Source organism: Strix aluco, chromosome 6 (genome assembly GCF_031877795.1).
Source record: "Strix aluco isolate bStrAlu1 chromosome 6, bStrAlu1.hap1, whole genome shotgun sequence".
Classification (NCBI taxonomy): Eukaryota; Metazoa; Chordata; class Aves; order Strigiformes; family Strigidae; genus Strix; species Strix aluco.
The window spans coordinates 32,376,931-32,401,484 of NC_133936.1; the positions used below are offsets into that span (position 1 = coordinate 32,376,931).

At 41.3% G+C, this 24,554-nt stretch overlaps 1 protein-coding gene across 2 annotated transcripts in view; it reads right to left on the minus strand.

Annotated features, from left to right (window-relative positions):
* Positions 1 to 24,253, minus strand: part of PLCL1 (phospholipase C like 1 (inactive)) — a 210,062-nt gene extending 185,809 nt beyond the window's left edge. The window contains exon 1 of one of the 2 annotated variants that reach the window (XM_074829536.1): positions 23,784 to 24,253. In XM_074829536.1, coding sequence (XP_074685637.1) covers positions 23,784 to 24,056 — 273 coding nt within the window. In that variant the 5' untranslated portion in view covers positions 24,057 to 24,253. Of the gene's footprint in view, positions 1 to 23,297; positions 23,346 to 23,783 lie in introns of those variants that run through there. The other variant, XM_074829537.1, reaches the window with a different exon arrangement.
* Between the last annotated feature and the right edge of the window lie 301 nt (positions 24,254 to 24,554).

A 24,554-nucleotide genomic window follows, 5' to 3' on the forward strand; every position in this document is an offset into this window, starting at 1 on the left:
GCCTCTTCAACCCCTCTAAAAACAGAGCTAGAGAAAAGGAAGCAATCAATTTCCATTGATAATTACAAGATAAACAGAAATCAAACATTTTCTTTGTGTTTTCAGTTAATTGGATTTTTAAAATAGCTTAATATGAAATAACAAGCTAAAATACATCTTATCCAAATTCTAGCTGTGTAAGAGAACTATTCATTGCATCTAAACTTAATTTGACCCAATGGTTTCTACTGGACAGGACAGGAATTACCAGCAAACTAACCCAAGGGAGGGTGTTTGTTCTAAACCATCACACTCTGTTAAATTTATGGTCACACTAGTCAGGAAAGCAGTGCATTGCTTTACAGTACTGCTTTGCAGTAGGAAGTCCATTTGACATCTGAAATTTTGTAGCTCCCAGGGAAAGAGGGAAAGCATGTTAGCCTCCTTTATTTGGAATTGGAAGACTGTCATAAAATGTTCTGCAGTAGTGTGTTGCTTAACAAAGATGCAATAAAAATATTTAGAGATTCAACCATTACAACACTTGAATCATCAGAAAATAGCTAGCATAAAACAAAGCATCTGGAAGGAGAGTGAGCGAAAGGACATTTCAGTACATAAACTCTGTGGTTAGGGCAAACATAGCAACTCTACAGCAAGAAGAAAATCAAGGCAATTGGGATGGTCATTATAAGTCACTGAGAAATAAATTAGCGTAAGAAAGATAAAAAATGACACTTTTGAATAAACATCCTCTGAAAATTAGAGGTGGAAGTCATTTAAGTCATTGTGCAGAACAAAAAATTTTGAGGAATGAACACAACCAAGCGTCCTATATGCCTTGCCCCATATCTCCACAGCAACATCCTCTGCCTCCATGTCCTCCTTTGCTTACAACTGCAAGTCCCTACCCATGAGAGACTGAAGTTGCTCCTCAAATATCCTCAACAACCCACCACATCCCCTCACGCTCTGCAGGACTGGCCATCCCACCGCAGGAGGGAGAGCACCAACACACAGCTCCCTAGGCAGCCTCCCCACCCAAGTGAGGAGCCACAGGAACTCTGCCAGAAGTTACGAACTCTGCAGCACCCGCCTCTCTGCCAGCATCGGCAGTGAGTTCAAAAGGACACTCACAGAGTTAGCAACCAGACCTTGGCAAGAAAATCATGCTTAGAATATTATGCAATATGCATCTTGCACAGCTTTTCCTTACATGATCCAAGTATGATAATCAGAAATGAAAAAACAGTTCCCACAGTGAAACCCTGCAAAAAATATGTCCCCTTGATTACCTGAATTGTTGTAACAGCCACTTAACAAAAAAAAAAAAAAAAAAAAAATCAACTGGTAACTAGAAATTGCAGATAGGACTTGAGAATTTCTTGGCCTTAAATAATGTGCCGATGTCAAAAATTAGTAATAGGAAGTTAGTTATGAATAATTCACCTTCATAAGAAGCACCACAGTTACAGCCCTGTCACTCAAATTAAAGTAGCAGTTAAAACTTTTTTATATGCTCTAACCTCATACCTACACCATTTGCTTCTTCAAAGGAAAAAAGAACCAAGAAATCTACTTTTATTTTTACTAGTTATATGTCACTACTGGAATAGACTTGGGAAAGTGTTTTGGGAAGGGGCTTGCTTTAGTTGATATTTCTTCACCTTTTAAAAAAAGAAATGAGAGCTTTTACATGCAAAAACACTCAGGAGAATAAGCGTCAGGAAGAAATTAAACCCAAGCTCAAACTGCAGAATTTTCAATTCTCACTACTACTGACACTAAACTATAACCTCCAGACCTGGGTTTTGATTTATGTGGAAAAAAAGAACAGGTGTTGCAAATGCACGTAGGCTTAAACATCTCTGCGTGCTGGCCTACTGTGTACGTACAGAAGATGACTTGCTATTGAAGGCCACCTATACCTTAAATAAATCTGCAGAGCAAGATGATGAGTACAGAGAATTAGGTTGTTACAGTAAAAATATTTCAGCACTTGGTGCTACAGGCCCCAGTCAATGTTTCTGTCAAGCAAGCTCTGCTCCAAACAAGTCCAGAGATGAGAAAATAAAACAAGAGCAGTACACTGTGTGTGATACTTCACTCCCACTTTTGTACATCTCAGTCGCTTCAGGCAGAGTAGCCAGACTGTGTACTTCTCCTGTATATGCTGTGGGAAGCGGTGATACAAGAGAAAACACAGCACTGAATCCTTCCTTCTCTCCAGGAGGCCCAGGCAGGATCTGGCTCACAGCAATGTTCAACCACAATCCTGCAATTAGTTACATGTACATTTAGCTTGCCATTATTAAGGGTCCTGCTGATACATGGCAGGAAAATGATGGGCTCACAGGATCACAGAGTTAATGGGTCTGAAGAAAACTTACAACTGAGAAAGAATACAATTTATTGTTATTTCTTTCATCAACCAGTTCATGCCATGGAAGTACCACTTCAACACTCAAAACCCACTGAAACCTGGACTACACTAATTGAGCCCTCCCAGTGCTTTTCATGTATCTTGTAATTACACCTTTTAAATGAGATTATTTTTCAGTGAGATCTTATTTAGATGTGACAACCGACTAAAATAAAGATTTTTCAGTAGACCAAACTGTCTCATAGATAAAAGAATCTTTGAACAATAAAACAGGTTACCAATTCAGAATCTGTATATTCTGGCAATATATACAATTATATCTGATACATAACATGCAATATCCAGAACAATGGCTGCTTGGTGCCCAAGACCAAGCATATTTCTCTTGGTGGTCTCTCTTGTGGGAGAAGGTTTTACCACCCTGAAAGTCTTAAGAGTTTTGAGAAAGTAATCCACCTTTTCTATAGAAACACATATGTCAAAGTATTTTGCAAAAGCAGCAGGAATAGCTATTTCACAGACAGCAGATTTCCGTTCCCATGGTTGTAACCTTATAAAACAATATATATTTGAAAAATAAAACAGAGCTACACAGATTTGAAGTGTACTCTCTGACTTTTGGTAATAGTAGCCTCTAAGGAATAATACTTTTGCCTGGCTGCAGAAGTGATCATTCTGAAATCCCTTTCCATTTGTATCCAAAGTAAACCTCTTAGGAAAGTTTATTTCCCCTCCTAAAAACTTCAGGTTGAGACTTCTTTAGCACTTGTCAAACACATTATTCAAGTAACTCATTACATTGTTCAATCACTGCAGCTCTTACAATTGTTTTCTATAAAACTGATTAGCATAATACTACCTGCATCCTTCAGTTATTTTCCTCATCCATTAAGGATGGATAATTTATATCTGAAAATATTTTTGGCCTAGTATTTTTCTTCATAGTCAAAAATTATAATTTATAGGACCCATAAAATATAACACAATTTGGAGGCTTCTTTCCAAAATAATAGAGTATTAACAGTGCTGGCAAATTCCAAAAGGGATACAGGAAGACAACTAAATTCATCTTTGACACAACTCTACAGGGCAGAATGAAATGATGGGCAGTTCTGATTCCCTACACTGCAGCAGGAGGTCTCGATTTCAGGAACTGGCAATCAAGAGTGTGTCTGTGAAATGCCTTTTCCCCTCAGTTCCATCCTTTCCTTGGGTGGTTTTCAGCACATTCACAGAAGCCTTGTTCCTCACAGAGAGAGGGATTTTACATTGACATCATAATCCTTCAAAGAAAAAAAAAAAAAGTAAAAGAAGGGGAGGGGGGAGGCACTTCCTTTCAAAGCAACAAACTGAGTAGTTAAGACTTGAGAAATAGAATTAAAACCATGAGACAGGAAGAGGATTGGCTCTCGAGTGAAGGATTCCCGAAAAGCCAAGAAATTCAGTTTCTTGCAAGTCCTCTGTCAAGAGTTATTTATGACCTGCCTGGATTGTCACACTGCCACACTGTATACAGCAGCTCCAGGAGGGGAGGGGAAGTACAAAAGGAAGGTACCCAACCTGGCAAGAACATATAGAATCCAGCAGAGCAGACCAAATTCCAAGGTGAAATTTCTTCAGCCTTGCCAAAAAAAAAAAAAAAAAAAAAAAAAAAAAGGTATTTCCAGTAACTGACTTCAGTAAAATGGTAGAGAACAACGAAGGTGAGAAAGTGTCATTATTCCACTGAAAAAGGAAAATTCTGGGGCTAAAGGGTTTCCATCAGTCTGGAAAAATAAGAAACCTAAATAGCTTCAGGACACAGTCCAGCAAAACGGGAATACTGAATACTAACGAGGATCAGCATCCAAGACTCTTCAGCTTTTTGTGTTAGTTGCTAAAGTAATGTGTATATAATCTCCATCCTTATATTCAAAAAGGAAGAATCATTTGCAGAAAGATAACAATACATAAATATACTAAGATTTAAAACCAACTGTTGCTGTAAGAGTAACTAACAACTTGTCACACACGCAATATTTGTCATATTTATGACAAAGGTGTTAACATCAATTTCAGTAAAAGCTATTCCGAAGGGAGCAATGCTTTTCCCCTGCTGGGTGCCGCAGATTGGACAGCCGTGAACAGCAGGGAGGCTGGCTATCCAGGCTGGGGCTGCAGCCAAGCAGCCCAGCACAAGAGACATTGCATCCTCTTTAACCTCACTGTTAGCAAACACAAGAGAGAAAAATCTGACATCCTCAAAGATGGATGGAGAAGAAAAAAATAATTTAATTTTTGTTCTAATATAGTGGGTTTAAAAGTCTCATCCTTCTGGAGAGTGATGCTCCTTCATCGCAAAGACTCCCTTTCTCATTCAGTAAAGGAATCTCTTTGCTGTCTTTTCTGTGCTTTCTCCCTTCTTTCTCCAACCCTCAATTTTTCATCAGTATTGTAACCATACTGCTTTTTGAGAAGAAGCTTATAAAAAACCCCTGAACTTTTATTGTACTGCATAGTGTCCTTATAAATATTAAAATTAGGCAGTGTCTGCCTGTCTTTCTCTTACCATCAATCTTAAATGCACACAAAGCATTTTATCTTTTGTCCAACACCTTGTATTCCTTCACAAAAAGACAAAGCATGGGGTTTTCGTCTCTGAAATTATTGTTACACACTTGAACTAAAGACACACCACTACATTATCATGGCAACAAAAACCGTATTGCTTTAAACAGTACCACGGGGTAAAAGAAATAAACACAGTAACTCCTACATGATCCAAAGTTGGTTTTCGTGCAGAAACTATCATTCCATATTCTGAAGTCTTGGGAAACTGTTAGAGCCTACTACAGAAAGAGTAATCATAGCTCCATACTTTTGTCAAGTATAACACAAGTATTTAAAAGCATGATTTAAAAAAAACCCAAACAAACAAAACAAACAAAAACCACAGAACACACAAATACTCAAAAAGTCTGTTGACAACACGATATTGTCACTCTTACTAGTCCACTGTTAGCGCCACAGTGAATAGACCCCACAAGTTTTGGCAAACCCTGATATTGTAACAGTGGTACAAGGTGATCTCAGGCAGAACCCTGAAAGCACCAAGAACTGGTTCGATACTTAAATTTTGAACTATTTAGGGACAGCACAGAAAACTGACTTACCAGCTAAATGCATGAAGTCACATCATATGTTACTGAGAGTTGAACCTGCACTAGCAGGGAATCACAATGACAGTAAACTAAAAGCACTATTTTTACAGACAGTCATCAAATGGGATTGAATCTGGACTTTTATGTGTGGTTTTTATACCTGTAGTCAATTTGTCTTCCATTTCCTAGGAATTTTGCAGTGTAGGCAAGGCCACAGATCAAAATCAGGGGGCAGATTCTGAGTTGACAGTAACAAAGTTATAGTAGATAGTGAGTAAAAAATTAAGAAATAGAGTCAAAATTCACAAGTTGATCAACACGGCTGTGGCTTGATCAGCCATTTGGAAAACAGTGAGCACATTCTCAATAATTTCAAAGCAGGATAGATTTAATTCCAACATTCAGAGCAAAAAAACATTACTATGTGAACAAAAGGTTGCAAATGTACATTTTTTAACTTGACAATGTAGTTAATGATCTTCGCCATTAACTGATGACCGTTTGCTTTGCAATAAAATAAAATGTTCTATTTTTAAGTGGCAAGATAAGATTGAAAAAATAGGAAAGAGCAGAAGTTTGGCCATAAAATGAGGTAAAGCAGCTATTTAAAAATGGCTGGCAGACTCTGACAAAGGTTAGAAATACTTAGTCAAGGCCTCATTAAGTCACACTGCAAGCTTTCTCCACTGCTCCCGTGCTCTACACATGCAGCCTATTCTCCCGAGCTGGCAGACACATTCAATGATGCCAGCCTCCTCTGTTCCCGGCTTTTAACACCAGATGTTGGCTTCACAGAACGGACAAAGTATAGATAAACAGGATGAAGCTTTCACAAACAAATTACCCTTACTTACAGAAAAAAATTTATAGGAGAAATGTTATTCAAAAATTTCAACTGGATTCATGACACACTTCCCCTTCCCTGTGCAAAGGAAGGATTTTGCAGGTCCATCACAACCTTTGTAGTCTATATAATAGATACTCCAATACCATCCTGTATCTCCCTGCATTTTGGCAATAATAGATACTCCAACATCATCCTGAATCCCCGTTTTGGCTCCAAGCATACACTACAGTAATACAAGCAGCATATTTATATAGGTTTACATGGGAAAGGTCCCTGCACTTAACTGTACAAACTCTGCTTTCTCTTCTGGCAAAATAGTGATTCCCCTACAAGCACACTACGGCACATCCCACAACATAGTCTGAAGTGAGCAGGAGAAGGGAATTATTTCCCAGGCTAGTCTCCTCCAACTCTCTGAATGCTTCTAGGTACAGTTATTTGGCAGTTAAACTTTTCTTCTTGCTTTTCACACCTCCCAGAACAAAGTACAGTGGTGTCCTCAGGGAAGAAGGCACTCAGACAGATCTGTAAAACCAGATAGGAATCCATCGCTGTAAGGAGTCAATTAATTAAGCAGCTAGGCATGGCTGGAAGTGACCTGCTGGGAGACACAGTGGTAAACTTCTCAGGTAGTATACAAACGATGAAGAAAAAAAACCTAGGGCAGTCAACAGCAAAGGAAGCATTAATCATTATTATCACTGGAAACATCATGAAGCTTATCTTAAAAGTTAAACAACCACTTGAGAAGAGCAGCAATTCTCCCTAGTGCATTGCCTGGATTATTTTGCTGCTATTGATCACTAAATCATCACAGGAAGAGAGAAAAGCTTGGCATTCTTTGGTTGGTAGTGACTCATCTGGCATCATTAGAAGCTCATTTAACAGTAAAGTGTCCAGCCCTCTCAGGTCCTTCCAGAAGGATGCTTAATACCTCCCTGATGCCTGGAGTTCTAAATGCTAGTCAAGTTAGCTTCTCCAGTCTTTTCTAGAAGGGGTTTAAAATTATAATTGCAGTAGAACTGCCACTACCAATATAACTGAGTGTGACAGGTGCCCCAAATACTTCCTTGACATAGTAAAATCTGTTATACAGCAATGGCAAAACACTAAAAAAAAAAAAAAACAGGCAAAAACAAAAAAAAATTTAAAAAAAAAACAACAAAAGAAACAAACAAAACCCACAGTATTTTCAAAAACACGTAAGAGGGAGGAAATCTTCAAGTTTTGCAACAGAGCAAAATCTGGTGGACAGACTGATGAGTAGCCAAGATCACTAACTGAGAAATAACTGGTGATATCAAGTTACATAAACATTCAGCGTGTTTACATCTGTTCTACAATATTATTCTTCCATATTATTTACCTCCATATTTGCATTCATCCATTAATTACTGTATTGGAGCATAATAAACCCAAAGGGGTAATGCAATGTTACACCCAAACACTGCCTATGGATTCAGATATCAACCTATAACTGGAAACCTACAAAGTTCCCGAAGAGAATCATAGAATCATTCAGGTTGGAAAAGACCCTTGGGATCATCGTGTCCAACCATCAGCCCTAGTCTACAAAGTTCTCCCCTACACCATATCCCCCAGCATCTCATCCAAATGGCCCTTAAACACATCCAGGGATGGTGACTCCACCACCTCCCTGGGCAGCCTATTCCACTCTCTGACCACTCTTTCTGTGAAAATTTTTTTCCTAATGTCCAGTCTAAACCTCCCCTGTTGCAGTTTAAAGCCATTCCCTCTTGTTCTGTCACTAATTACCTGTGAGAAGAGACCAGCACCAACCTCTCTACAATGTCCTTTTCAGGTAAGTGTAGAGAGTGATGAGGTCTCCCCTCAGCCTTCTCTTCCTCAAACTGAACAGTCCCAGCTCTCTCAATCTCTCCTCATAGGATTTATTCTCCAGGTCCTTCACCAGCTTTGTTGCCCTCCTCTGCACTCGTTCCAGCACCTCAATATCTCTCTCGTATTGCAGTGCCCAAAACTGGACACAATACTCAAGGTGTGGCCTCGCCAGTGCAGAGTGCAGGGGGACTATCACCTCCCTACTTCTGCTGGTCACACTATTTCTAATACAAGCCAGGATGCTGTTCGCTTTCTTGGCCACCTGGGCACACTGCTGGCTCATGTTCAGCTGCTTGTCAATTAAAACCCCCAGGTCCTTTTCTTCCAGACAGCTCTCCAGCCACACCTCCCCAAGCCTGTAGCGATGCATGGGGTTGTTGTGGCCCAAGTGCAGGATCTTTTCATCTCGTTAATGTTGGCCCACCAATCCAATCTATCCAAGTCTCTCTGTAGAGCCTCCCTATCTTCATGCAGATCGACACTCCCGCTTAACTTGGTGTCATCTGCAAACTTACTGATGATACACTCTATGTCCTTATCAAGACCATCAATAAAGATGTTAAACAGAAATGGTTCCAGCACCAAGCCCTGAGGAACACCACTTGTGACCAGCCACCAGCTGGATTTAGCTCCATTGACCACCACTCTCTGGGACTGTCCATCCAGCCAGTGCTTGATCCAGCAGACCGTACACTCATCCATGCCATGCGCAGCCAGTTTTTCCTAGGAGAATTCTATGGGGCACTGTGTCAAATGCTTTTTGAAAATTCAGGTAGACAATATCCACTGTGAACAACCACTAAAAATACAGATAGGCATGAAAACCAACCACACACACAAAAAACCCCACCAAAAAAACCCCAGATTCATGTACTGGTTTATTAATTCAACAGTATAGTTGACACTTTCTATACACAGTCAGGAAAATTAAAGAACAATTTCCACTATCCAAACTGCAAGTAACTGGTGTTTTCCCACAGGGGACATTCATTGCTCCTATCCTGAGAGATATCGTTCATTTACAACAGCCAGTATTCAGCACTCATGAAGATAACATTCACTTCTGATACCAAGAGTTTTGCCAAAGACGCCCAAATAGTCTTTTCTACCTAAATACAGTATGGATCAAATCCTACTTCAGTGCCACAGGCCTAAGTATAAATGAATATCAGGATAAATGAAATCTCAGGCCTGCAACACCTCTGTGTAGGCAATTCTGTTGGCACAAGGGAGTGCTCTGTATTGCAGTTTGCCACAGCAGCACAAGATAATCCGCGCCTCTCTTCCTCCTCAGAGAGCAACACAAACAGCAGCTTTTTACAGAAACCACCAGCTCAGGCTGAAGGTAAGCACACCAGTTTTCCAGTAAACACACCACCCTATGGATGCGATGTTTGCTGTTTTGCATTCACTGATCATTCCGACACTTTTGTTTATCTCCATCTTCCAAGAAAAGGGCCCTTGGACTTTGTCCACACAGAAAATTCATTTTAATTAAGAACTAATGCAAATTGCTATATAGACAACCTAGTATCAGCATTAGTTTTAGCTAAATCCTGATGACTGTCAGTTTAAATTTAAGATTTGTCTACATGCAACTTTTTTTAAAAAATCCTTCTGAATAAACCATTTTAATTTGTATTTACAGTAGGCCAAAAAGAGAAGGAGATAGCTAAAAAAAAAGTACTCGCAGTATAGGCAAGTTATTTGTATCTCTGCTGCAATGCTGACTTAAGTCTTTTTCTCCTTTTTAAAAGAAGTTGTATTTTGCAATAATTACCAAGTTTAGCTCTTGGGTTCACTAAAGGAAACAACATTACCCTTTCTCACTGCTAAAACTGTGTAATAATGCAAAATTTAGCTTAAAAAGTCAATTTAACATGTTCTGTGAATTTCTACTAGCATGCAAAGTGTATGTATGTAATATGTACATAGGTAGATGGATGGGAAGATAACAAACTGAGCAAGTGGAACTATATTCTTTAGAACATACAGATATCCAGACATGTAAACACTTCAGTGTTTTCCTTGAATGATATTTGGAGAACTGTGCAATATGTGCTCCTGGCTGCAATATGCCACAACACAAGTTAGAGACATTCTGTGATCCCTGAGTAGGTGTACAGATAGGTAAACAAAGTAAATGGCATTAAAATCAATTAAAAAGTTCTGGATTATACTGCATCTACACCACACAAATGGCGCATCTCAGCAGGGTCATGTCTTTTGCCTCACAACAGTTCAAACAATACAGAAAACGTTGCAACCTTTTTAGGTTAGAAAGCCCATCTTTTCTCTCCTCGCTCAGTGAATGGAACACTGTGCCCACACTGTTCCTTTCAAATCCTCAAATTTCTAAAAACGATGCCAAATGCACTTGCAGTAGGATATAGCTCAGTTGATTCAAGCTGAGTATCTCTGGAGAAGTTAAACGCTGGTCTGAAGGAAATATGCAGTTCCCTCTGAAGAGAAGGAATATGTGGAAACCAGACACCAGCTATATGCCAATTTTCTTAAGGCAACTAAGAAAAATGTATGGTCCTCTCCTAGTTGGAAGACAAGGTACTGCTATAGGATCTGAGCATACTCTTAAGATTTGGGGTTTGTACTTCACAAAATATAAGTCCTGATTCTTTGAAAAGCAACAAAATTGCTCTTCTCCAGATGCCATTAGGCACAGCCACCAGTGGGCACCAACAAGGTGCAGCTTCCCAGCACCTCAATTCTCCGCACTGCTCTGCAGTTCCTCTCCGTTTCTCTTTCAGTCTCATCTCTGCTTGGTAAATGGGATCATCCATCCAGCATCAGCTCACATATAAACACGAGTCTGGGCATTAGCCCTCAGAAAGGTGAGTTATTCGGGCAAAGGGACAGTCCTCAATGACTCTCCAGCAGTCACAAGATTTCATCACAAGTGCTTGTGTCAGCATTTCACAGCACATGGGACATGTTATAGTGAAAGACAGCCTTTACACATATCAAAGCAAATGAGGATTTTAATCCCATTTCATTAAATCAACCTTTTTTCCTATCACTTAAACTCTATCTGCTCCCCACACCCACACTCTCACAGCAAGGCTACTGAGCCAAAGCAAAGCATGCTGCTTAACACAGTCACATTTCACTTCCCAAAGCCAAAAAAATTTACTTATCCTCCCCCTCTACTGCTGCAACCCAGCTTCTTCTGCAGAAAGACACCACAGTCCTTGGACTGGTCTATGTAATCTATGCTCAGAATAAAAATATAACATAATTTAATTAATTATAATGGTTAAAAAAATGCAAGGCTTCAAAGTCGGGAGGTCTGGCTTGCAGGGAACACTCCTCTGTGGTGACCAAGGGTACCAGGAGAATGTCCTGAAGTCTATGAACAGGCTCTGATTTGATCTCAGTGAGATTTGGAACAGTCCATTTAAATTAATTACTTCTAAGCAGTATTCCTGTCCATCAGACTTGTGGCTCTCACCACTATGTATGAGGTGCCTCCGTTTCATCCATAAAGATGTAGGAAAAAAAAGTATTGAATAGGAACAGAATTGTTAATATGCATTCCACAGACCCCGCAGCAGCACTGCCAAGCAAATAACTCACAGCAAGTGCATTTGTTTATTAAGTCATTTTTTTTCTCAGCTCTAACAGCAACTTACTCTTTTTTTTTGTGTTTCTAATGAAAGCAACTGTTAATTGAAAACAATCCCCTAAAATTCATTCTTCAACAGTAATGTTGTTCAAGTTTAAAGTAACAGTTTTGCCAAACCTCACCTAGCTCAAAGTAGGATCAACATAACAAAATTAACAAGATTTTAAGTCTTTAAGAGCCTGAAAAAGAACATTTCAAAGTAAAATGACAGATTTTAGTGATTGGGTATTTGTGTTCAACCCAATCCTTCCTCCATTGATGGCAATGGGAAAATTGCCACTGATTTCAGAGGCTGCAGAAACTATGTTTATACTCAAAATCTGCATTGCTTCAGGGAGCAGCTGCCACTGTGAATCATAACACTCAGAGAAAGAAATACACAAGCTCTATATACTATGACTTGCATTTCTAAATCATACACAAGTACAACCAATTTTACATAACACTGGAAGACGAGACTTCTTTCAGGATACATCCATACATATTTCCCAGAACAAACCTGTCTTTACCCCAGCGCCGAGACTCAGGTGTTACCTGCTGAGCGAGGCCAGCCCCAGCAGACCTCACGCACAGCATTCCCACTGAAGGCTGCCAGCAGTCTCTGGGACTGGGCTCCATCTACCACAGAACAAAAAACATTTGCAGAAAGTCTTTTTTCATACATTTATCAAATTCCAACATCTGTTTTTTAGCCAGTGCTCACAGAATTTTTTATTACAGTATTTATATGAGGTAGCCTGGAGGTGTGTCATACTCCAATGGAATATAATTCTTATATTAAACTATTACCTTTGTTAAATTAATTTAATAAGATCCTACATAATCTCATTTGGAAAAAGAAAAGAGATCTTACAGTAATTCATTCATAGTGCTCTCTCCTGATAGCTCTGGCTTGAAGAGATCAGCAGTCACTTTAGCTGAGCAAAATGCAACTTCTTATCAGGTATTTATGAAAATTGTTATAAAATTAAATTAAAACAAACAACAACAACAAAAACCCAAATCACATGCCTCTTCCAAACAAAAGTACAGCTTATAAAAAAATTTAATGCAAGAACCCAGAACTCATCTACATTGACAATGAGTTGTCTATGCTGTATTTTGCAAGTGTCTTAAGAGAAAACCTAATGTTAAGTAAAACATAATGCTTTTTATTCTTCTATGCAAATAGCAACAGTAGGCTAAAACTGACAGAACCCGCCAAGAATATCTCTCCTCTCAAAAAATTATCCTGACAACAAAAATTAAATTAAAACCCCACTGCAATATTAACTTACGATGGTAAAACTTGCCTAAGTGCTATGTGGATGTGGAAAGCTTAATAGGAGATGCCCGAACAACTTTGGAGTTGCCCCAGAATGGGTGGCGAGTTTCACTCAGGAAGAGATGGATGCAAGGAATTAGATTCAACCACAGAGCTGGCAAGAGCAGGACCGAGGCAGCCCTTGCTCATCCTCCTCTTGTTCCTTCCACCAGAGCTGCCGCAAGTGCTTGTGGCAAAAAAGACCCTCTGGCCTCCTGGCAGCTACCTTGTGCCCTCTTGCAGGCCCCACCACTCTACCCCAAAACTTTACATCATTCAGCCGCCACTCCCCTGAAATACCTACACACCTCTAGCTCTGTACATGCCCAAGACACCTCTACACCAGAGCAATTCAACTCAGGCAACAAAACTCTTACTTTTCCACCCTGCACGACTTTCCCTGCAGATGAGCTCAGCACTGAGTCTGCAAATGGGATCCCTGTGGCTGTGCTCCAAGCTCCTGCTCGAGCCCTGGTCACTGCCCTTTGCCTTGTCCCTACCCTGCTTGTGCACCCTTGGTTGGCTCCTGATTCCACTGCCCAAGCTCCCAGCCAGGCTCCTCAGTTTTATTTCAGCCTTGCCTGCTCCCTGTGACACCCTCCCCTCCCAGCAGCATATAATCCAGTTTTCTGCATTTCACTTGAGTTTCTTGACATGCTCTCACCCTGCTCTGCCCCATGGCTTTCCCAGTTAGTTGAGCACTAGCATCTGATTACTGATTCAGGAATTTTACTTCCTATTGCTATTTACTTCCTACCTTTTTCTCGCAAACATGGTCTAGCCAACATTCTCATGTGGTCACTACAGCACTTACGCCTCAAAATGTATTGACTTTGCAGTAGGATACACCATTTCAGAATTTCTTAAATTCATGGGGTCTTTTTCATCAATACTCCTGGCAGAAGTTTTTATTTGGTTGGTTGTTCTTTTGGTTTGTTTGGGTTTTTAAGTCCATACACTTTCTAGGAGATACATCAACACAAAACAGAGGAAGGTACACCAGCATACACAAAAGCAAGATGGATATAGCCATGTTGGCATAAGCAGTAGGCCTCTCTCAAACTGCAAATGCACCCTGCATTTTATTTAAGCAACTCCTTTTTTTGTGTTTTCCCCCATACTATCTGAAAGACCTAAATAAGATATAAAATTTTTGTAGTTTACAATCAAAACATATTAACAATCCATCAAAACTGTCTAATGAATTAAAAACATGCTATGCCTACCTATAATACAATACAGGTAATTAGATCCAAATTACGCTGGGAGGATCAATGCTCAACATAGCTTGACAGACTTTGGGTCCATAAAATAATAAACCATGAGCACTATGCTTTATCTGATTCTAGACTTATTTGAAAGGTATGTAATTAATCAACCAGCTTCATACTGAATAGATATCAAGAGATTCTTACTGCCCATTCAGAAGTTATATCCAAGTTACAAACAAGCTTACAGTAAAGAATGATTTTAGAGTCCTAATTATCCACCGCCCTGCTTCTTCTGTAGTCATTTACACCCATGCAAATCAATACATGACAACTTTGCAGTACTCAAACTAATTTCCACTTTGTATGAATCTCTGAACAAGGCACTGGGCAGCAAAGACATGCTCCTTTTGCCCCTCAGAGAAGTACCAAAGCAGCACGACACAGGTCAACCAGGAGGGGTGAGATCTAGCAGGATTGAGAACCTCACAGGATGGAGAACCTCGGGGGGATAGTCAGTATGAATATAATGACAGTCCTCTGTAGCTGTTTTTGCTAAGATTATCCAAGACATGGTGTGAGTGTTAGTACTCCCCTGAGCATGCAACTCAGGAGGAAAATTAAACCTTCACAGTATACATTTACAACTAGAATATTTTTTAAAATATTCCCAGTTACAGTAGCAAAGTAGTAACACTGGTGTCAGTTACCTTTTAGACTTTGATGCACCTTTCAATAGGCATGTCACAATAACATTACTTGATGCATGCTGCCCAAAATAATCCCAAAACTAATTTTGTTGACATAAATGGCTCTGGAACAGGAATATTTTATCTCCGTTTGATTCCAGTTAATTAATTAAATTAGGGCCTGTACACAGTCTTAATGGTCAGAGACTTTCAGCTTAATAAATACACGTTTTAACAACGAACCACGACAAAATGAAGTCATTACAATCATCTCATTAATTTAAACACATTTCAGGAAGGGGCTCAATAACCACTAAAACTGCAAATTTCTGACTTAGAGAGATTCCCCCAGAAGACAGTATACTACATAAGTAGTCTTCAAAACCAAAAATGTTTATAGTACAGAAAGATTTAAGAACAATGCATTGACTGTAAATACACTTCCACACCAATACATACAAAGATATCAGTTTTCAGAATTTGTTAGTATTTGGTAAAGGCATTTAGCCTTTTGCAGAACTTAACTTTTTAATCAAGTATGAGTAGTTCCTAAACTGTCATGCATGTCAAAACCTCCAATTCATATTGGCTAAAAGAAAAAAAAAAAAAGAGCTAGAATACATGTGCAATAAAAAGTTGTATTAATCATCATTCCCCATTTCTTAGAAAAATCACCAAGGTATTTCCAAAAATTACACCTACCAGGTGCATCCTGGAAAGAAAAAAATATGTTGATTATGTCTACGAGCATGATCAGCTAAATGTTTCACCACAGAGGATGCATTATTGCTTCTACAGTAACTGCCTGCATTTGCACATCTACTGTGGGGAAGGACAGAAAAAAAAATATACCATTAATTCAAATAAAACATTTTTGTTACAGATGGAGTTGATCTCAGTGGAACTACAAAATTAGTAAAATATGATCATAAGAAACAGGATTTGCATCTCTGCACAGATATGAATACTTAGTTTTATTAACAGCTGCTTAACACATTTGGAAAACAGTAGAAAGCATTCCTCCGCCACTGCTCTACTCACCAGCGCCATTACTCCAACAGAACATTATTTTTAATCATTATTTATGTACTTCTGCACAATAGTCTCTGTGCACATAACATACTTGAAAAACAAATTAACAAGTATCACCAACTTCATCTCTCCTTCCTGACCATAATAGCTCCTACCTCTTACCTAGAAAACCTATCAAACAACTTCCTGAAAAGACCTGCCACAACTTGTGTTTGCAGATCGCCAGACTTGCTGGTATCCTACAGAAAGGATATTGTTCACCAGTTTGAAAAAAGTCACCTTTAGGCAATTTCAGTGGAAGACATTCAAATAACCTTGACTATTATGATCCTGTATGGAAAGATACCACAAACACAATGCTATTATCCATTTCTACCCACATGTTTAATGAGATCACTAGTTGTGGTACATTATGTGCTATATGGAACCAATTGACAAGAAGACTACTCCGGAGTATAGCAGTCAGCATAACAGACAAATTTGCTATAAACTTTAATATAAGCAATTTGCCCTGGATGTAGGTTGTTGCGGTTTGGTTTTTTTTTTTTTAAAGTACTAACTAAAGTTTATACAAGTCAGCGTAAAGGCTCCTGTTGATTTTTAAGAGATTTCTAGCCAGGTCTCAAGTTCTCTTTGAGTAGAAGTTAACTTAAATAACTTTTTACTTGAGTGCAGAGATGGCTGGAAGTAACCACCATTTTTAAAAAGGGAAAGAGGTCAGTCTCACCTCTGTGTCTGGCAAGATCATGGAGGAGATCCTCCTGGAAACTACACTAGGGCACATGGAAAATAAGGAGGTGATTGTGGCAGCCAACATGCTTCACTAAGGGCAAATCATGTCTAATTAATTTGGTGGGCTTCTACGATGGGATTACAGCACTGGTGGCTAAGGGAAGAGCAGCTGACATCATCTACCTGGACTTGTGCAAAGATTTTGACACTGTCCTGCGTGGCATCTTTGTCTCTACATTGGAGAGATATGGGTCTGACAGATGGACCACTCAGTGGATAAGGAACTGGCTGGATGGTCGCACTCAAAGGTCAACAGCTCAATGTCCAAGTGGAGAGCGGTGACGAGTGGCATTCGTCAGAGGTCAGTGTTGGGACCGGTGCTGTTTATCATCTTTGTTGGCGACATGGACAGTGGGATCAAGTGCACCCTCAGCAAGTTCACCAACAACCCCAAGCTGTGTGGTGCGGTCGACACGCTGGAGGGAAGGGATGTGCCATCCATAGGGACCTGGACAGGATGGAGAGGTGGGACCGGGCGAACCTCATGAAGTTCAACAAGGCCAAGGGCAAGGTCCTGCACATGGGTCGGGGCAATCCCAAGCACAAAGACAGGCTGGGTGATGAGTGGACTGAGAACAGCCCTGCGGAGAAGGACTTGGGGGTACTGGTGGATGGAAAATTGACTGAGCCAGCAATGTGCGCTCACAGCCCAGAAAGCCAATTGTGTCCTGGGCTGCATCAAGAGAAGTGTGGCCAGCAGGTCAAGGGAGGTGATCCTCCCCCTCTACTCTGCTCTCATGATACCCCACCTGCCAGTACTGTGTCCAGCTCTGCGGCCCCCAACACAAGAGGGACATGGACCTGCTCGAGCAGGTCCAGAGGAGGCCACGAAGATGATCAGGGGGCTGGAGCACCTCCCCTGTGAGGACAGGCTGAGAGAGTTGGGGTTGTTCAGGTTGGAGAAGAGGAGGCTCCAGGGAGACCTCAGAGCAGCCTTCCAGTACTTAAAGGGGGTCTACAGGAAAGATGGGGAGGGACTCTGCATCAGGGAGTGTAGGGATAGGATGAGGGGTAATGGTTTTAAACTGAAAGAGGGTAGATTTAGATCAGATATGAGGAAGAAATTCTTTACTGTGAGGGTGATGAGGCACTGGCACAGGTTGCCCAGAGAAGCTGTGGCTGCCCCCTCCCTGGCAGTGTTCAAGGCCAGGTTGGACGGGTCTTTGAATACCCTGGTCTAGTGGAAGGTGTCCCTGTCCATGGCAGGGGGTTTGGAACTAGATGATCTTTAAGGTCCCTTCCAACCCAAACCATTCTATGAATTGAAAATTATTGTATTTTGTGGCAAATCCAACCATCAGAAACAGGAAGCCTAAATTAAACAGGAAAAACTCTGAGAAATTGAATGGAAAGAAACCTTTGCCTATTATTCATAGATTGGCTTGGGCACAAGGTACATATTAAAACACTCAGTAGCAAGTATAAATGACTGTGGGCCTGCATAAGAGAAAAATCTCTGTAAGAAACTTTTCTGGCAAGACTTAGATCCCTGAAAGACCTGAAAAGCTAAGTGAGCCTTCAGGACAGCTTCATGGGACCCATATGCATAAATCCTGCACCTGAATCCCATTTTATACACTTAAGTCTTCGGTGGACTGTAGCAATGCAGACCACAAATAATTATTATTGATAACTTGACACAAAAAAATTGCACAAGACCTAATCCCTTCTCACTACAATGTTATCATCTTAGGCACAGCCATGTTGCTTTGTTTTCAGGGAAGAGGTAGAGATTAAACCCCAGTCTGAACTGCCTACCGCCCTCCATGAGAAAGTATCCCAGTGATAAACGCAACAGTTCTATAGAAAAACTGTCCATTTTCAGTGATACTAACTACTGGATATAATTCATTTGACAAAAACAGGTCTACAACCAGTACAAGTTTTGTTCAAACCTGTCTTGAGTACACGCTTATGAAAAAACAGTGGTGTATGGAATACAGGTGCAGTGTTATGAAAATACACAGACTACAAACAGCTGTGCCACAGCAATCCAAAAAATATCTCCAAAATGCTTCCCTCTGTAAAGCTGGCCAAAAAAAAAAAAAAAAATTACTTCTAATTAACCAATTAACAGAGAAAATTATTTTCATTTCTAAGAAATTTTTACACTAGCAATAATGGAAAACAGTCTTCTGTGACTCTTAAGAGTGTATTTAAGTTTTTCTTAACAAATAGATACCGGGTTAGATAAAGGTCAATCTAGGCTGGTATCCCAGCTACAGGAGTACATGCATGGGGAGACATTTAAGAAGCTGGAAAGTACAAAGTAATCAATCCTCTGCTGTAGCTTCCCAGTGTTCAACTGCTTGCAGTTTGGGGACTTTCTAAGCCAGACGCTTTTGGTGCATTGTGAGGCTCTCCTCCATCAGTTTGTCATTTTGAACCTGTTTGAACCCATTTATATTTCTGACTGTCACAGCTTTCTGTGGCTAAGTGTACGATTTAATCACATGCTGCATCAGAAAATACTTTCATTTATTTTAAACCTGCTGCTATATATAACTATCACTGGGTTTCCCCTACTTCACGTTCTGTGACTATCAGTTTCCTGTTTCCCTCTCCACAGTGTTTGGAAATTTACATACATTAAAATATCACCCGCCAGTTACCTTTCTCCAGACCAGTCTGATGAATTTCTCATTTTGTGGCAGTCTTCCCAAGTCTAGGCAAGTCATTTTTGTCCTTCTCTATACCTTTTCAGGCTCTACTGTAGTCTTTAATGTATTCTCTACCTAAGTATTTTCCTCCTTTTCTAGGGTACTTATCAATATGCCAAAGAATGCAGTTGTGGTAAAATCACCGCTGGGCTATCAACTAATTAATCATCTTTAATGAATCTTAATAATCTAAAACTATGACTATGTAAGTAGCAAGTATCTAAAGATAAGCTTTCCCAGGAAAACGCTAAGTAAGAGTTACTGGAGAATCACTACAGTCCTGAAAAACTCCACTGTCTTCTGAAAAAAAGTCTTAAATAGTCATGTTGCATAGACAGGTGTATCATGTATTTAAAACACTGAAATTCTGTCACTGCACTTCAGAACACAAGCTGAAAAAAAGTAAGCCTCATTCTTTTTCATTGTAAATTTTGGGGTTTTTTAAACTAAAAATGTCACTAGGATAAATACAACTTCTTGAAACAAGACAGCTGGCTATCTTGATACACTTCCACCGATGAATTCGATTGCAAACCCCTAATCCTTGCAGTTCTTAGACTAGTAGTATATGACAGGCAAGGACAGCTCAAGTGGCTTTTAAAGAAAAAAATCTGTGCATGAAACAGAGGCAAAAAGTCTTTGGAAGAACTTCAGTGGAAGGTCTCATAGCTCTACTGTGACTGAAGTTAAAGTCTGACTCTGCAGTTCCTACTTCAAGTTCATGTCATGGGCATAGTCTGCTGTTACTAACATAATACAGAGCTGCGTTATCTGCTCCAGCATCTTGACACAAAGATCCAGGAAGAAAAAAACCCACACAGTCCCAGAAGTTTGTATTGCATGCAAACAAAGCAGAGAGAGAAGCCTGATAAGAACTGACAGGGAAATATTTTGGTAAAAAGTTACAAAATATTTCAGTAAGCATTACATAACAAATTACACAGCCTTCCTACCCGTTTATTAAAATGCTTGCATGTGGCAATGTCAGAAGGAACATGCCAGAAGGAAAACAACATCAGCCAACTCTGTTTAGAACCCCACGCAGGAAGGCTTCTAAACCATCACATGTAAAGAAAGAAGAAATCCAGTTCTTTGAGCACTGTCTTCAGTTCTCTTGACCTAAAGTGGTTGCACTTAACAATTTCTTTGCACACAATTGGCCCTGGATTAAGCACAAGACAAAAAAAAAAGGAAATACTTGGCAAATAATTTAGCTAATGCATGGTGCATCTTTGGGCTTCTTTCAAAATGGGTGAAGTCCTATGCACTCATGCCCTTTCTCCATCTCCCAACCATTATACTCTGCTGACTGCAGGTTCCTCATGGCAAAAACCTTTTCTTGCTCCAGTTCTGTAGTAAGGCCATTTACATCTTCCTTGCATTAAAAAAAAACAAACCCCAAAACCCCAACAACTAATGCACATGTATTAGGGAAATTTTCTAAAGCACAAGAGCGGCTACAACTGCTTCTTATGAATGCTATTTCAAATTTACCTCACTCTACAAAGCTGTGAACATCAGCAGAGCAAAATGGGAATAAAAATATTCTGGCTACATTTTGTTCTTTTTATATAAATGAGTTCTCTTGTTTCTGAAGCCAAATATAGAGCACATGAATGCACTGAAGATTATCTAGAAGGGTTCATATTTTACTTGCTGTATATGCCAAATGTAATTTGCTGCAGGAAAGGTTTTTAAAGCAAGTCCCTGTTCAGTCCTTTATACTTCACAGTTACACTGTGCATGCCAAAACACTCCAATGTAAACAAGTCTGGCTTCCACTGGAATTGCTCTCTCAGATGCTAACCTTGAAACTTGCAGAGTTCTAAAAGATAGATGGGGAACAAAAAGCTGCTAAAAGTATACTTTGATCACCCAAATCTAGAGAATTTTAACTTTTTGCTTAATTCACCAAGACCACTCATGCTTAAAGTACACCTTTAAATAACTGGGAGACAAATGGGAAAACAGGGCAAGACTGTTCAACTCATGCAGAATAAAAGCTTGTCCTTACCGTACAACTTCCTTAGCTTTCTTAAACCCCCTTTTTCAGCTGGTAAGATCAGCTTAAAGTGATGGAATACTATTCTGACTATAGATTTATATGAACATAAGACTTTTTAGAGTAAAATAAATATAACATCGTAAAATTAATTCCCCTGCAAAACATACAGTGCTTAAGCAGAACTCCTGCATGTTCAAGTCCTGAAAAAACAGAAAAGGTAAAATAAATTAGGGGGTTTTTATCTTAATGACCCCTAAATTTGCGTTCAACACCTGATGAACATTTCCTAGGACATCAGAAAGTCCTGAAAGATGCAGACAAATAAATTATTTCATTCCTATCCCACATTAAAAGTATTTCCCACTCACTAGTATAATGCCAAAGGAAAACTGTAATTCAAAACACTTTTATACACCACTGAGACAACCTTGTGGGAATATAAACATAATGCTCTGTATGGGGTCCCAGCAGTACACCTTAGAGATGCATAGCCTGCCTATTCTCAAGTTCTGATACCTGCTATCAGACACAACCATGTTATCTAATTTAACAACTAAATTTAAGATGAATTATGGTATTTTAATTTCCATTTCTATCATAAGACCATTCCAGACCCTTACAATGATTGGAATAATTTTCTAGTTTCCAGACAGGATCTATGCATAGGCATCCTTTGTTCTGAAGGCAATGCTGTCCTAGAAATCAAATTCTTCCTCATACAGTGTTCAATCCATTGACCTTATCGGCCCATCCTAGTTGTCCTTCTTTGCAGGTGCTCCAGTTTGAACGCACCGTTCCTAAGGACAGGAACCTGAGTTTACCCAGTATTTCAGATGAGGCCTTACCAGTTCCTTTTATAACAACATTAATACTTTATCTCTATCAGAAATCTCTCTGCTGATAAACACCATCCCAGGATGTATCTCAAGAAATTTCCTCCAGTTGGAACACAGATCATTATCACTCTCAGTAGTATTGCTAAATATCAACCTGTACTGAAAATGCTATTAAAACTTATCCACCATTTGTGACATTAAAACATATCCACCACACAGAACTGGTATAGTCTGTAAAAACAATGTGTTCTTTAAATCCAAGATTGTGTATTTTTGAAACCTTCACACAACTCCAACAGAAAATACCATTTCCATACCAGAACACTTACACAACTTTGGTCCCGAGTTAGTAAAGCATTTATGCAACTTCAGACTGGAAGCATTCCCATCACATTCAGTGGATGCCTTTAGAAGGCTAAAACCACACTTCGATGCATTGTTGGATTTAATGGGTTAATATTTCAAGGTGGAACTTTCAAAGGATCCTCAAGGCTTTTTTGCACTTAACTACCTGGGTCTCCTCTGAACGTTAAAGCTCTAAATGCAAAAAGCAAGTTATTCTGTTTATCCATTCGTCCTTTGAATGGATATACCAAGCTCTAAGAGCTAAGCATGCGTTCTTTGCTTCTTGCCTTGAGCTAGAGTTCTGCCCAGTGCCTTCACACATTTACAGAAGTGAAGTCTCGTTTTCCACCGTTTTCCCGATGCCTTCCAAGTGCAAATCACTACAAGAGGCTCACTCGTGACCATATGCTAAATTAAGTTAGCCCCGGAGACTTCATTCATCGTTTCCCCAGAAACTAGCGATTAACCTACGTACTTGCAAGGAGATACCATTTAATTCGAAACCACATCGCTTATTCTTAAAAACTAAACTGGGAAAAAAACGCCGATAAACATAATCATAAGGCCATTTTCCTTACCAGCTTATAACAAAGGCGGCGGCTGTTAAGATCGCGCCCGACCTGTTAATTTCACATCAAGGGTGTTAAACACACGGTGCTGCTCCGCACCGATCTGCCCCACTCTCCGTCTCCAAACACGCCTTCTGTTCATTTGTGACACTGCATATTTTGCTACTCAAGAGCAAAGAAAACCATCGCTGCAGAAGCTATTTATTCTGCCTCCAGGTGCTTCATAAATATTAAATAAGAACAGATACGGGCTGCTACACAAAAACTTTACAACTCCGCGGGAGGCGGCCCCGCTGCGAAATTCCCAGGGCGCGCAGGAGAGCGGGCGGGACCCCGACCCCTCTCCCAGGAACAGCACCCCACCGGAGGCCCGCTCCGGAGCCCCCTCCCCCGGGGCCGACCGGCCGGGCCCCCGCCGCAGGGCGGCTTCAGCCCGGGCAGCCCGGCGGCGGCGGGACCCGCGGCAACTCCCCGGCCGGGGCGGCCCGCCCTTACCTTGATGATGCTGCTCCTCCGCGGGGTGGCCTTGGCCGCCTCCAGCAGGCAGGCGTCGGGGTCGGGCGCTGCCGCCGGCCCCAGGCTGCCGCCGGGGAAGCGCTCCGCGGTGCCGGCGGCCGAGACGCCGCTGCGGCGCTCCCGCCTCCTGCCCGCGGCCGCCGCCGGGGCGTCCAGCGAAGCCGGCTCGGGCTCCTCCTCGGCACGGTGAGCGGCGTCGGGAGGGGCACGGCCCGCCGCCGGCGGCTCTCGGCTGCCGGCAGCCTCTGCCATCGCCCCGCCGAGCAGTGTCAACTTCTCCGGGGCGCTGAGAGGGCGGCGGGGCGGGGGGGAACGGGACGGGCACAGACAGACGGACGGCGTCCCGCGGCGCTCCCCTCACGGCACGGCAGCGCCAACTTTCCCCGGAGGAGCCATCCCTGTCCCCCGCAGCTGAGGGTGCCTCGGCAGCCCCAGCGGGGCGGGGCGGGGGGGCGGTGGCGGCGGGAGCGGGGCGGGGGGAGCGGGGCCGTGCGCCCGGCGGGGCGGCCGCGGGGAGCGCGCGCAGGAAGTGCCGCCGCCGCCGCACCGCTCTGTTGTGACAGGAGCCGGGCGTGTTTTGACAGAAGGCGTTGACGGACGGGGCGCCGGACCACTCAGCGCTGCGGCGGCCCCTCGGGGGGCGCCGCGGCGGCCAATAGCTTTAGTGAGGGGCGTGCCCGCGGGACGCCTGGATGGGCGTGCGGGGCGGTGCGCGGCCGAGGGGCAGGTAACGCTGCGTGTGGGTCCGTG